This window comes from Populus nigra, chromosome 1, assembly GCF_951802175.1.
Source record: "Populus nigra chromosome 1, ddPopNigr1.1, whole genome shotgun sequence".
NCBI classification, from domain to species: domain Eukaryota; kingdom Viridiplantae; phylum Streptophyta; class Magnoliopsida; order Malpighiales; family Salicaceae; genus Populus; species Populus nigra.
Window position 1 is genome coordinate 32,660,365 of NC_084852.1, and position 13,817 is coordinate 32,674,181.

The window sequence follows — 13,817 nt, forward strand, 5'->3', positions numbered from 1 at the left end:
CAATGGGAGTTCAAAAAATCAAACATAATTTTTTTTTTTGAAAAATAACGAAGAAAATCTAAATTAGAAAGCCAACATTCTCCCAATACCCCCACACTTAAAATACAACATTGTCCTCAATGTTGAAATAAAAGAAAAGGAATATTGAAGAATGACAAAAATAAAGTAAAATGCGAAAAATAAAAGATAAGGGAAAAAGAAAGCAAATCTGTTTTTTTTTGTGCTAGGCTGCCTCCCAGTAAGCGCTTTTATTTTATGTCATTAGCTCGACATGTTACATGCTCATTCTTCATAGATTGGTTCAGCTAACTCTGCAGAAGCGGTGAGTTCTGCCATCCAACCTTCATAGAAAGGTTTCAAGCGATGCCAATTGACCTTAAGTACTTTATTGGTTTCTAAACTTGTAATTTCAATTGTAATCATTCGGTCATGGAGACTCTTTGTCTTTTCTTTGTAAATCCTTGCATTCTCATAAGCATCATTTTGTATTTCTTCCAACGTAATTCTAATCTTTTTAGGCACCAAAAGGATAGGCGTCACCCATTCACTGTTCGTGATGAGGTAAATGACTCTAGCATTATGGAGGACAATTTGCAAAGGTTGCAAATCCAATGCTGAGTCATGCACGTTTCGAGGAACACATGCATGCCTCTCCATCTTTTCTATCTTGGTAAAATCATAGCCATAGCTCAAAGCTACGCTTAATCCATCCTCACAATCAAAATCAAAAACTTGCTGCACACACTTATCAACTTGGTCATAGCATGTGATAGAATAAACATTGCTATAAGGATATTTCATTGCATCATGAAAATTAAATTCAATCTTTTCATCTCCTACTTCCATAGACAAAGTATCCTTACCACAATCAATCTTTGTATTGGCAGTTTTCAAGAATGGTCTCCCAAACAATATAGGAGTACTGTTTGATGAATCATAAGAATCATGTTCCATATCAAGAATATAAAAGTCGCATGGAATGACCAAACTATCAATCTTAACTAGGACATCTTCTATCACACCAAGTGGGTAAACAAAACTACGATCTGCAAGCTGTATTACAATGCTAGTTTTATTCAAAGGCTCAAGACTAAGAGAATCATAAACATGTTTGGGCATAACACTAATAGATGCACCTAAATCACACAAGGCCCTTTTGAAACTAGCATTGCCAGTAACACATGGGATAGTAAACGCACCTTGGTCTTTTTGCTTCAAAGGCATATTCTTTTGAACAACAACAGATACAACTTCACCCATACTTAGCATTTCATGACCTTTCAGTTTGAAAGCTCTCTTGGTGGTACACAACTCCTTCAAGAATTTGACATACTTAGGAATTTGCTTAATAACATCAAGCAAAGGAATGTTGAGTTCTACTTTCTTGAAAACCTCTAAAATCTCTTTTTCTTTGTTCTCTTTCTTTGACCTAGAAGAACTCATAGGAAAGGGTGGAATTGTTTTAAAACTAGAATTCATTGAGTAAGGAGTTACCTTTGGAGTGTTGGTCGATGTTTCAGTTTGTAGAGGAGGATGTTCCTTCTTTGTACTCAATTCGGTTTCTATCTCTTCTTCTTCCTCCATCTCAATTTGTTTTGACCTTTTCTCTTCAAGTTCTTTCCCACTTCGTAGCATGATCACACTAACATTCTTTATTGGATTCAATGCTTGGGAGGGCAATTTTCCATTCATTTGTGCTTCTAATTTCCCCACACTTGAAGCTACTTGCCCCATTTGCTTCTCCAAGTTGTGAATACTTGACCTTGTTTCCTGTTGAAAAGACATGACATTTTGTTGCAAGTTAACAGTATTAGAAGCCAAAGTTTTCAGCATCTCACGAAGATCATCATTGGATGACGACCCCATAACATTGGAGTTTGTGAATGGAGGGGGTTGTCTTGCTTGATAATTCTGTTGGGGCTGAAATCTATAGGGATGGAATTGTCGACCTTGATTGCCTTGTTGAGGCTGGTTCCCATACCGTAGGTTAGGATGATCTCTCCATCCAAGATTGTACATGTTGGAAAATGGATCATATTTACGCTGGGGCTGTCCGTTGAATGCTCCATCAATTGCATTAGCTTGTTCATTGTAATCTTCTTGTATTGTTTGGCACATATCTGAAGCATGTCCTTGTAAGGAGCATATGCTACAAACTTTAACCTGCTGCACATTTCCACAAGCTAAAGAACGCACAAGAGAAGTAAGATCATTAACTTTATTTTCAAGGTTAGAAATACTTACCTCATTTACTTGTTTGTTGGAGAAGTCTCCACGAGTGCCAAATTGTTTTGAGTTGGCTGCCATGTTTGAGATCAATTGGCATGCAGCCTCGGGTGTCTTATCTACCAATGCCCCTCCACTTGAAGCATCAATGATTCTACGGTCAGTAGGCATCAATCCTTCATAGAAATATTGAATAAGCAGCTAATCGGGTATTTGATGATGAGGGCATTGAATGCACAGTTGCTCAAATCTTTCCCAATACTCGGAAAGTGTCTCTCCATGAGATTGTTGAATCCCACATATTTCTTTTCTTATGTTGGCAACTCGAGATGTTGGGAAATATTTTTCAAGGAAAATCTTCTTCATGGCATTCCAAGTTCCAATAGAACCTGGGAGAATAGAAAAAAACCATGCCTTTGCTGCCCCTTTTAAAGAGAAAGGGAAAGCTTTCAACTTAACCTGTTCTTCGTCAACTCCATTCGGTTTCATGCCAATGCAAACCATATGGAACTCCTTGAGATGGGTATGAGGATCTTCACCTGCAAGACCATTGAATGTTGGTAGCAAATGTATAAAACCAGATTTTTTTGTAGTTTACATTATTGTCGATGTTTATGCATAATGGCTGATTTTTCACGTTAGGAGCAGCAAGCTCCTTTAGTGTTTGTTGTCCTGCAATAGCCATGGTGTTGAGGCGAGCTTCCTTTCGTAACTTGCATAAAGTTTTTTCTATTTTGAGATCCAACTGCACTTGACTTTGATTAGTAGAATGGGTTACTGGCATAAATCATCAAGAAAACTCAATAGAAACCAACCACACAAGAGATCGAAAACAATGCAAATTGTATGAAAATTCTACGCTAGAAAACTAAAGCTGCCTAAAAACCCTAGAAAACAACGGAATTTGGCCTTGATAGAGTGGGGTAAGTGGTTACCATTAGTCTTGTTTAGAACGTCGTTTCCTTTTAGGAAACAAAAGGATGATACCTAATTTCACCAAAAAATCTGTTTTGAACAGTACCGCTGCCGTAATGAACAGTACCGCAGAAAGCAAAAATTCTGTTTTTTTTTCCAAAAAAATAAATAACAATCACAGAAAATAAAAATAATAGCACAAGAATTAACTAAAATTACTTCCCCGGCAACGACGCCAAAATTTGTTGCGATGTCGAGGTCGCACAAATTAATTATCCTAGCTTCAAACACAACACACAAGATAGTATAGAGCAAGCAAGGGGTCGATTCCACGAGGAAGATTCAAGTCAGATTTTTATGCTAGATGATATGTAATTTGGGGGGGTTTGGACGTTATCTAGGCTAAAGCAAAAGAAAACAGAAAACTATCAAATGAAATTTAATAAAATCAGAAAATTATCAAGAGAACAAAACCTTGGTCACAAGCACACATCCACCTACAGAAATCAGAATTGATTATGGAAACGAAAAATCAATTTATATTTTGAATATTTATCTCTTCTTAACATTGGTTAGTTAACGGATCCGCCGTATAACTAACCCTAACCATCAAACAACCACAGTGTTCGCACTATTAATTTAATTCAATGGCAGCCTTAAGAACTAGATAAGTTAATTAATAAAGAAAACATAATTGTCCACAGTCTATGTTTGATTTGATTAAATGTTCTCCCTAAGATTAATAAAGTAGATTCGCCACAATTATTAAACTCAGTTGCTTCACAAGTTCATATACCACAACTCTGGTTTTGATATCAAACTTAGCAATAGATTGTCTACAATAATAACTTAGAGTCCGCTATAACAATTCAAATAAACAATCATAGGAAAAATAAGCATAGGAGAACAAACATATTCATCATATAAATTGAAAAGAAAAGGTAAAATAAATCTCACAGTTCTTGAAATCCGAAGGTTTCCGTGTCCTTGCAACCAAGAAAAAGTGTTTAGCCTTGCATGTTTGTTGAACAACTAATAAAAAAGAAGGAAGAATGCATAATTTAGGGTTTCTTAGAGGAAGGGGGCATTTTTCTCTTCTTAGCTGGCTGCCCCCCTTCTCTTCTCTCATTCTTTTTATATCTTAGGAAACTCCAGGTCTCTATTTTACAAAATAGTCCTCCATTAAGTAGACTGTTTACATTTAAGTACTTCAATAACTATTTTCCTAAAAAAGAGGAAATAGCCTTGCACGAAATCTTCAAGCTTTGACTTAGAGGAGCTAAATTACTGAAATAAAAACTTGGATATCAGTTTAGATGCTTCGGAATGTAATTTGGACTCGTTTCTTCATGAAACCTATTTGCTGGCAAAATTCAGATGTCATCTTTGAAAAATCATATCTCCCTCATATGACATCTTTTTGGGCTGAAATTTGGAGAGTTTATAGAACTTCGAGTCATGAATCCAAAACAATTGAGTTTGCATCAATTGGACTTCTGTAGCTCCAGATATTCAAGTTGGAATGGCCGAAGGTCAACACTAGCAGATTGCGAGATTTGACTTTGAAGGCTGTGATTTCCATCCTCTTCCTTATTTTATTTTCTTGCCTTAGATTTCCAGAAAGGTATGGATGTTATCTTTTTAATGCTATTAGAATCACTTCATTTCAACCTCTAGAGCTCACGCTCTGCACAAAACATCGACTGAAGGTCAAATCTGCCAATTATCTCCAATTTACTCATTTTTGCATCTTTCATCCAAAAGTGCCTTCAAAACATAAAACAAAGAATATCAAGGCATTTTATATATAAAACATAGGCAAAATACTAGTTAAACATGGGTGAAACTATTGAATGATATGGTTGCATCATAGTGATATTGCACATTTACTTTGGAAGGAATCAAACATCTCTCTGGTGCTCCGATATAATTTACCTTGAAAAGGATTGACATGGTCTTCCTAATGTACTCATAAATCTCTTCAATGATAGAACAAACACCTTTACAACAGTAGGAATGAGTTCCATTCACCTGATACACTTACTCTTCCTCCAAAGATAGGACAAACAAGGCCTTAGCAAATATATTGTGTTCTTCTAAGAAAGATAACAATAAGCTCCTTCACAAATTAAATTTGAAGTTTCTCAATGCAACTTACTACCTAAAGGCTTCTTAACAACCTATTATAGATACATCTAAACTAAAAAATGGAAGCCTACAAGATCTCTTCTCAATTCCAAAAAGGAGGTAGAACCCTTCTAAATCTTGTTAAGTTAGATGATTTGAAACTTAAAAACCAGAAATGTTTAACTAATTACAGGCGTCAGACCTAAAAACATTAATTAATTACGAGCTTTAGACCCATAAATGCTTAAATAAGTATGGGCGTTGGACCAAGATAAAATCTCTATAAAAACTCTAGACAATTTCAACTCAAAATTAATAGTGAGATAAGTGAATTCTATAAAAGAAAAAAGATGTACATGTTACATAAATAAATCCCACAAGATCGGGGCTAGTGTGTGTGTGTGTGTGTGTGTGTGTGTGTGTGAATAGGGGTTTAATAATCTAGCTCAAGCACCTCGGCTAGATATTCCCTACACTAGGCAGCAGCGGCCCTGACTAGGAACACATTTGCAAAATCCAGAACCAAGACTAGATAAAAGGCTACACTAAAAGCCACTTGCATTCCCCCTTGACAGGTTCAAGAAATACATGTTGAACATGACAAGAAATATCTTATCTTCCACTGTCTCGTTTAAAGCCACTGACCCTCTAACAATTCCTAGAACTCCTGAAGAGAGTCCCTTAAAGCCTCTAGTTTAGCCTGGGAACGCTGGGTTTCTTCCATTGCAACAGTAAGCTTAGTCCGCAGACTAGCTTAAGTGGTCCTCCCTTCAAGGATCTCCTATCTTAGAAGATCCACTTGGTTATAGGAAGCCTGAAGCAATTTTTAAGTAGAGCTCAGCTAAAGGGAAATGCCCTATACTTGGTCCTTTAACATAGAATAGGCCACCTCAAGGCTCTGCAGTTCGACCTTTATAATAGCTTTTTCCCTTTTAAGTCGTTCGAAGACGGCTTGATTTGTAGTTTTTGCAACCATGACCTCTTCTATATGACTCTTTTCAACTACTCAGCACCTTCTAGAATGGAAGAACATCATGAAACCAAAAAAAGAAAGATCCTTTATGTTAAATGTAATTTGGCCAGTTAAAGCCAAGTGGCGATAAAACCTTTCATTAGACATCATAGAGATGTTTGACGCAATGATGAGGATCCTTTTTAGCACTTTCACCACCTTGAGGTCAGTCTCTCTAAGACCTAACTTTCAACCAACAATAACCTTCATGACCTGCCTCTCTTTATCCTCTAAGGAGGGAAAATTAAAGGTAACACGACTAAGAGCTAAATAGGAAAAAACATCCTTAAACTCCTCAAGGCCAGCCCTAATGGAAGATCCAATTGCTTCTTTCTATACCAGTAGAACAGAGAAATAAGGCAAAGAAAATTCCACCAAGGGAACCTCAATAGATGAGACTAGAACGTAGGATTCCATAGGGTATAAACCCTCCTCTTTTTAAAGCAGGTGATAACACCCGTAATCATTGTAAGAGGAGTCAAATTAGCTTCTTTCCTAGCTGGGGAGAAATCACTACCCTAACTTTTATGGGGGTTATGGCTCTCACCGTTGTCTCCTCAAAGATAAAACCATCAGCAGGAGGGGTTCACCAACTATGATGGGGTAATCCTCCATCATTTTTTCATCGTTGCCTGCATCAATGATAAGACACAAAGACCTTCTATGTGAACTCTTTTCAACATACCTTCCTGAACTTTCTCCTTCTCCTTTAGCTATTAGTCCTGCTAAGAAACAAAAACACAACAAAGAAAGGAAAAAACGAACTTAGCTGCAAAGAAACAAAAAGATAGGAAAAGCAACATACTATACAAGGTAGCCTTGTAGTATCCTATAGCCATCTTATTAACTTCGTATTTAGTTGAAGTTAAGGCCAATACAACACAAGTTTTCTCCTTATTCGATCTCAGACAAAGCTTGTTGTTTACTTCATAGGGGGGACCCTCTAGTAATGGGAACATCCCTAGACTTCTTGTAGCCCCTCTCTAGGATTAACTATCTTGTTGTATCATACTACCAACCATCTCCTCCTCCACTTCTTGACACGTGTTGGCTTTCCAGACAACATCCCCTTCATGGTGCTAGTGGGTCTATTGGCGAAGGTAAAAAATCAATGCATGTCATTGCCATCATCAATGCCAATAACCAATTGGTGGTAACGATTTTTTAAAATATTAATCGTAGGTTTAAACCTAAAGAACTTATAAAACTTTTCGAATAAGGACAAAATTATCCACCTATTAAGAAGCAGCTGACCTAAACCCAGCTTGTAGTAACTAAACACCTCCTTTGCGAACCCTTAAAGAGGAAAAGAATACCCTATTGCATACATACAGATAAGGTAGTGATTTCAAAGTAACCTTGGGTCCAACTTAGGGTCTATTGGCTAATACACTTAGTAGAGACGGGTATTTGAGTCACGTATTCTCTCTACTGGTTGTGAGACATATTTTATGTCCTCAGCATTTATGTTACTAAGAATATCATCCTTAAAGTCTGAATCAACCTTCCTCTGTCTTGAGCATCTCTAACAGTGGCAAGAGAACAACTTTTAGAAGAAGGGTTACTCGCTTCCCTACCAGAAAAGGATACTGATGTACCACCCCTTTTGTTCTGGGATCTGGTCTAATTGGCCCTTATCCCCTATCGTTTTATTTAGGCTCTGGTTGAAACTTGAAATCCTCTTCTGGGGTAGGAGCATCTCTCTTTTTGGAGACAGATCGAACATTTCTAGGGTCCATTTATTATATTTAAAAGAAATAAAATGAAAAAGGTTTTGGTAAAGGTAACGTCTAAAGTGGGTTTTTTCTCCTCTCATATTAAAGTATAGATGATTTGGGGTCTCTTTGTAGGAGTAGTTTTTCAGAAATCACAAAAAAGTGAAAGTAAAAGTAAAGTCAAGATGCATGAACAACTAGGATTATAAAGAAATATTCTTTTCAATCCCACCGTCAGATGCAAAACCTTTCATGTCATCATAGATCTCAAGAAGTTTATTCAATTACTACATTGAAAGTTAGTCACCATTTTATTTCTCAAGGAACATCTCCTCCTTGTAAAGATGAATAACCTAGACTTGAGGATCCCAAATGACACACAAGGTCTTATGGAGATGGTAAAAAGAATCTCATCTACTACTGATAGAGACTCCCAAAATCTTTATGTTTAATGCATAAATATATTGAGGGGCTACTAATAGATCAATGTTTTTTTATATATTTACCTAGATCATTTTTTTTTAAGGAATGACTAAAGATAGGGTGATAAACCCATTTTTTTAGGCATAGCCAAGTGCTGGGCGTAGGCATATGTGGGTCTAACAAGTTGTCAGATCCACCATCCCTAGGCTCAACCAAGCGTGGAGCCTATAGTTTTTTTTGGCTCCATGAATTCTTAGGCTTCATAATTGGACTATAAGTTAGAGATATTTTACTTCTTAATGAGTCAAAAGATATTTTACTCCTTAACAAGTCAAAAGATATTTTACTTATATTTTTGCCCCTTAAAAAAAAAAGCCATATAGGATATAAAAGGGGCCATGAAAGTCCTTCAAAAAGGTTTGATTTTTTCTTCAACTCCTTATGGCATATCTATTCTTAGAATTCTTCTCTAAAATATGATTGTATTTTCTCTCAAACGATATTTACTTAAAAATACGAGTTCAAATTTATCAAATGTGACCTTTTACATGGATCAAGCACTAGCCACCAGCCGCTTTGGTAAATTAGATTACCAGAACCAAGAAATTAACCAATTATCCAAGACATAAGTCTTGGCCCACAATCTCAAGGGGAAGTTTTGAACCTCATCAAAAGTGTCAATGAATATTTTGATGATGAATTAAAGATCAATTTTTAAAAAAATAAAAATTTTATTTGTAGTTAGAAAATAAATTAGAAAAAGAAAGGACTAGATTTAACCAAAAAAAACTAACCCATTTGAATATTGGTATAGAAAACTTCAATTTACTCCCTAAAATTGTACTTTATCTATTATTTGATCAAGAATGAAAGATATGTCATTTGTTTAGACAAAGAATATTGGAGCAACTCCTTTTAAAAAAATAATCAGTCATATGCTCCTCCTAACGTCCTAGACCTAAGAACGCTTGACCTCTTTTTTTTTAATTTTGATTAATTTTTTTATTTAAATTTTAATTAAAAGCATCTCTCTCCTTTTCTTTTGAATAATTATTTTAATTTACATTTTAATTAATAGTCTTTTTTTTTAAAAATTATTTAGTTCACCCTTTTAAATAATAAATAATATTTTTAATTTCTTTCTTTAATTTTATAATACCTCAAAGAGATTATTGTAATGTACCTTTAATTTTTTTTCCTTTTATATTTTATATAAATAAATTATATTTGCTTGATTAATTTATAAAACTTAGCAACTAGACTTAACCTCTAACATAATATTAATAAAAACGTATAAATTAAGAAGGAATGTTGTGGTTAAATATTTTTGTACGGATTTATTTTTTAATTAGTGTTAACAACTCCTTTTTGATTTATTAGTTAATATTTTTTTATTTTATTAAACATAAATAACTCTCTATTTCTCAATTAAAAAAATCATAATATTCAAAACTACATTTTATAATACTAATGCCTTTTTTCTCTTTCATTAAAAATAATTTAAAATTCTAATTGCAGGAGCACTGATCATAATAGAACTGAAATATTCTTATAATGTATTGAGAGATGGAAATTGTAAAATGTGAACGTAATAAAACAAGACAGGTGTTAAAGAAGTTAATATTTTTTATATATTCTTTAAAGGTTATTTATCATAGTTTCATGAAAAGAGGTTATGTGTAACAGTGATATAATTACTTTTTAAAAATAAAAAGAAAATATTTTTAATTTCCGTTTTCTCATGCATGACTTTTGCCATGAAAGCCCATCATAGAATACGTACATAATAATAATAATAATACGAAAAGAAGAAGATTGATTTGATATCAGAGCTAAAACTGCAACTTCAACTCCATTTCTTGTGCAGTCAAACATCCATCCAACCAAAACAGATTCAAATTTGAAAAGAAGGAAAAAAAAAAAACATTAAAGACAAGTAACAGTGGCTATAGCCCCTTTGATTTTCTTTCCCTATATATATAAGTAGCATCAGCATTAGGAATGGTTCTGGTGGACAAGCTTGATTGAAACCAAAAGTCATCGTCTTCGCTTTAATGCTGCTGATGCAGTGGGTACCTGACACCAGCTGCCAGTACTCTCTGCTGTTCCATCTGCTCAGAAATTAACGATACAAGTCATGATTATAATAATGTTTCTGTTGGTCTCCATCAGTGTACAAGACATACACTGCAAAGTGAGAAACAAAAAGATCTAAAAAGTACTGGAAATGTTAGCAGTGTACTTGGAACAGTTCGTGCAACTTGTTCTTGAGGTAGCAGTACTCGTGCTCCAGCAACTCCAAAGCTCGCAAGCACCTGAATTAACAAAGTCAAAACATATCTGGTTAGCTACAATCTCTCTCTCTCTAGGTCACATGTGTGCGTGCACTTTATGGAAGTAGGTAAGAAAAAAGAAATGAGCACGAATAAAGAGGGGAAATTGGAGGGGAGGGGGGGGGGGGCCTACCCAGCACGGTTGTTTTGTTCAGAAGCGGCGCGAAAGGCAACGCACACATTTCTGACTCTTTTGGCACCAATACTGGAGCTGCTTCCCATGAACTGATTCAAATGGATTCCCATTTTCTTGTAGTCAGAGAACTCTCTATCCAACCTGCAATCGCAGTGCCCATCAGTTTTGCACTACACACCCCATTAAAGCAAAGCCCATTGGAGCAAGAAAGAAGAAAGTGAGTAGCAGGAGAGGGGAGGAGGATATGATTACAAGAGGCCCCTCAGATTACGTAGAAGTTTCTCGGACTCATGGAAGTAGATGGTGACAACTTCAGATACGAAATTTGGGGAGCTTTCATCTTGAAGCTGCTGGAGCTGCAAGAATTGCTCATCTAGCACTCCCTAACACAGCAAACCCAAAATTGGTGTCATGGTCGAGCTCTTAAAATGAGAACAAATTTTAAGGAAAATTTGTAAGAAACATGGAAAGGTGGTGACACACACACACACACACACACACACACAGAGGTTAATTACCTGGTGGAATAGTATTGCCAGCAAACGGCTCATATCGGCTCGTAACCGATCCACACCCCACCCAAGCATCCACAGAGGAAGACCCGTTTTGGCTACTTACTTGGTTGATCCCACAAGGCGCTGAAATTCTTGATGGCTATGAGTAATCCCTAGAACACAGTTTGCATTAATCAAATACGTGCAGGGGTGGGTTTAGCTAGGGTTTTATCTGGTTTTTGTAAGTCTGTATGTATTGAGGGCCTGAAGTTTGGATGACAAGTATTTAAAGGGTGCTGCTGCCTTCGACCCCAACACATGCTACAGTAAAATAGCTCCTAAGAATTTTCATTTGCTAATGGTAAATTAATTAATTAACTATATATCAAATAGAATATGTTCTCAAACCGAGGCGAAAGGCGCATGTATAAAAATATTAACTACTCCTTGAACATTCTTAGTGTTAAAAGAAAAGGATATTCATCTTTATTCAATGTTTACGCTTTTCTGATCTCCTCTCTTTCCATGAAATTGTTTAGTGCGCTATCAAGTACTCCTACTTGGATGGATTAAGATTGTTTCATGTTTCTTTCTTTCAATTTTTTTTCATGTTCTTATATAAACCAAGGAATTTAAAGTGAATTCACTATGGATACGTTAAAGATGACGAAACTTTTGACTAATCGCACAACTTTTTCATTGTTTTACTTTAAAAATTAATTTAAAAATAAGAATTAAGATGCATGATCATGCCATGAATATTTGAATTGTGAAGTAAGTGGTGTTAATTTTAAAAAGGTTATTATATACAGCAAGCTGTTTTAGCTTTTATAGACTAAATTTATCAAACTAAAATTAAAAAAATAATCAAATGAAATATTTAATATTAAGAACAAAACAAAAAAAATAAAAAAATATTTAATATTTAATATTTTGGTACAAAACATTAGAAAACCATCAAATATTTTTTAATTTAAAAATCCTCAAAACATCTTGGAGTTTTCTAGAAACAAAAATATTTTGGTGAGTTTTAAAATAGGAAATTTCATAAGGTTTTATATCTATAATATTCAAATATGTCTAAAATATATTTTTATTGATAATTATTAATTATATCATATGTACAATTATGTCTTACACGCACAAACATGAAATTGAACATCTAATATAAATCAATTTTAAAAATATAAAATTGTCATATATAACCTTGTAAAAGATATAATTTGTGCACAAAAACCCCTTTATATATATATATATATATATATATATATATATATATATATTAAAAGCCCCTTAAATAAAAATCTCAGGTACAAATTGGTTAATAGTTGAGGGTTTTGGAATGAAGATTCTGATATTATATTTTATAAATAAAAAAATGTTTTGTCCAATTATTGTGTAATTTGAACATGACTAATTAAATATCATGATTTGTCCAATTTCGACATTGACTAATTAAGTAAATTCCAATCTCAATTTCCACTCCAGACCAAAAGGAGCATGAACTTTTTAAGCCCTTCTTGGTGGTGGCATGAACTTATATCTCTGGCATGGAAAGTGAAGGCACGTGGCACAAGTGAGTGTGTGACAGAAATTTATTTCTATTAGTATTATATGGAGGAGGAAGAGGAGGAGGAGGAGGGCGGGCGTGCGGTGTGGACCTTATCGAGGTGAATGTGGGGTATCAACCGGACCATCCCCTACAAACTACAGGTATGGGGAGGTGGTGACCTGTTGCTCCCGTTCCCAGTTGCTTCGCGTGCTGCCTGTTATGGCAGGCTAGGGCGGCGTTCCCCCAACTTCTTGCCCGACAACTGCCTGCAGCCGGTTGCTTGTCAGTCACCTCAGCACACACACTACTCTAAGAGACTTGAATTAAACAAAAAAGAAAACATAAAAAATTGAAGAAGCAGAGAAATATATTCACAACTTTTTTGTGCATGTTGCCAAGATGACCCTCTTACTCTTGGGCTAACTTCTTACCCCCATTCACTTTTTCTCTGGCTTCTCTTTTCTTTCTCGAGAAAAATGTTGAGTGCAGACAGAAAAAAGGAGCCCAAAAAACAAGGCTTTAGCTGTGGTGTGCAGTACAGGTAGACTTTCTAGCTGCTAGTGATGACAAACTTGAAAAAGATTTTTTTTCTAAAATTATCACATTTAATTAAAAATATCAATGAAATAGCATGGTAAAAAAAAAGTAAAGCAGTATAATTTGTGTATATTGCAATTAGAAAATATAATTTTTATAGCTTTTTGTTATTAAAATATCGATATCATTTTTAAAAAATATTAAATGGACAAGAAAATAAGAGGAAAGAAAAAAAAAAGAGATTTATAGAAAGTTCAATTATAATATCATCGGTATCATCAAAAAAAATCTCAATGAGAGAAATCAAATGATACTAAGAAAAATCATTATTAATAACTCAAGTAGGT

At 34.8% G+C, this 13,817-nt stretch overlaps 1 protein-coding gene and 1 non-coding gene across 2 annotated transcripts; one reads left to right on the forward strand and one right to left on the reverse strand.

Moving 5' to 3' along the window:
- The first annotated feature begins 2,437 nt into the window (after positions 1–2,437).
- On the forward strand, positions 2,438–2,544 carry LOC133681237 (small nucleolar RNA R71). Its single transcript, XR_009836475.1, has one exon. It is a non-coding gene; the product is annotated as a small nucleolar RNA R71 (small nucleolar RNA).
- A 7,670-nt stretch (positions 2,545–10,214) lies between these two features.
- On the reverse strand, positions 10,215–11,621 carry LOC133686751 (pseudo histidine-containing phosphotransfer protein 6-like). Its single transcript, XM_062106994.1, has 5 exons — positions 11,406–11,621; positions 11,140–11,270; positions 10,885–11,028; positions 10,661–10,733; positions 10,215–10,529 (listed from the first exon to the last, which is right to left on the reverse strand). Exons 1-5 carry the CDS (start codon positions 11,472–11,474, stop codon positions 10,470–10,472), a joined length of 477 nt encoding a protein of 158 aa, XP_061962978.1. The 5' UTR covers positions 11,475–11,621; the 3' UTR covers positions 10,215–10,469.
- Between the last annotated feature and the right edge of the window lie 2,196 nt (positions 11,622–13,817).

Bases quoted from the DNA above. Each gene is read 5' to 3' on its own strand.
- LOC133686751 (XM_062106994.1), bottom strand. From the start codon at position 11,474: ATGCTTGGGTGGGGTGTGGATCGGTTACGAGCCGATATGAGCCGTTTG. The intron at 11,271-11,405 runs GTAATTAACCTC...TTGCTGTGTTAG, and splicing joins TGGCAATACTATTCCACCAG to GGAGTGCTAGATGAGCAATT. The intron at 10,530-10,660 runs GTACACTGCTAA...ATTTCTGAGCAG, and splicing joins AGTTGCACGAACTGTTCCAA to ATGGAACAGCAGAGAGTACT.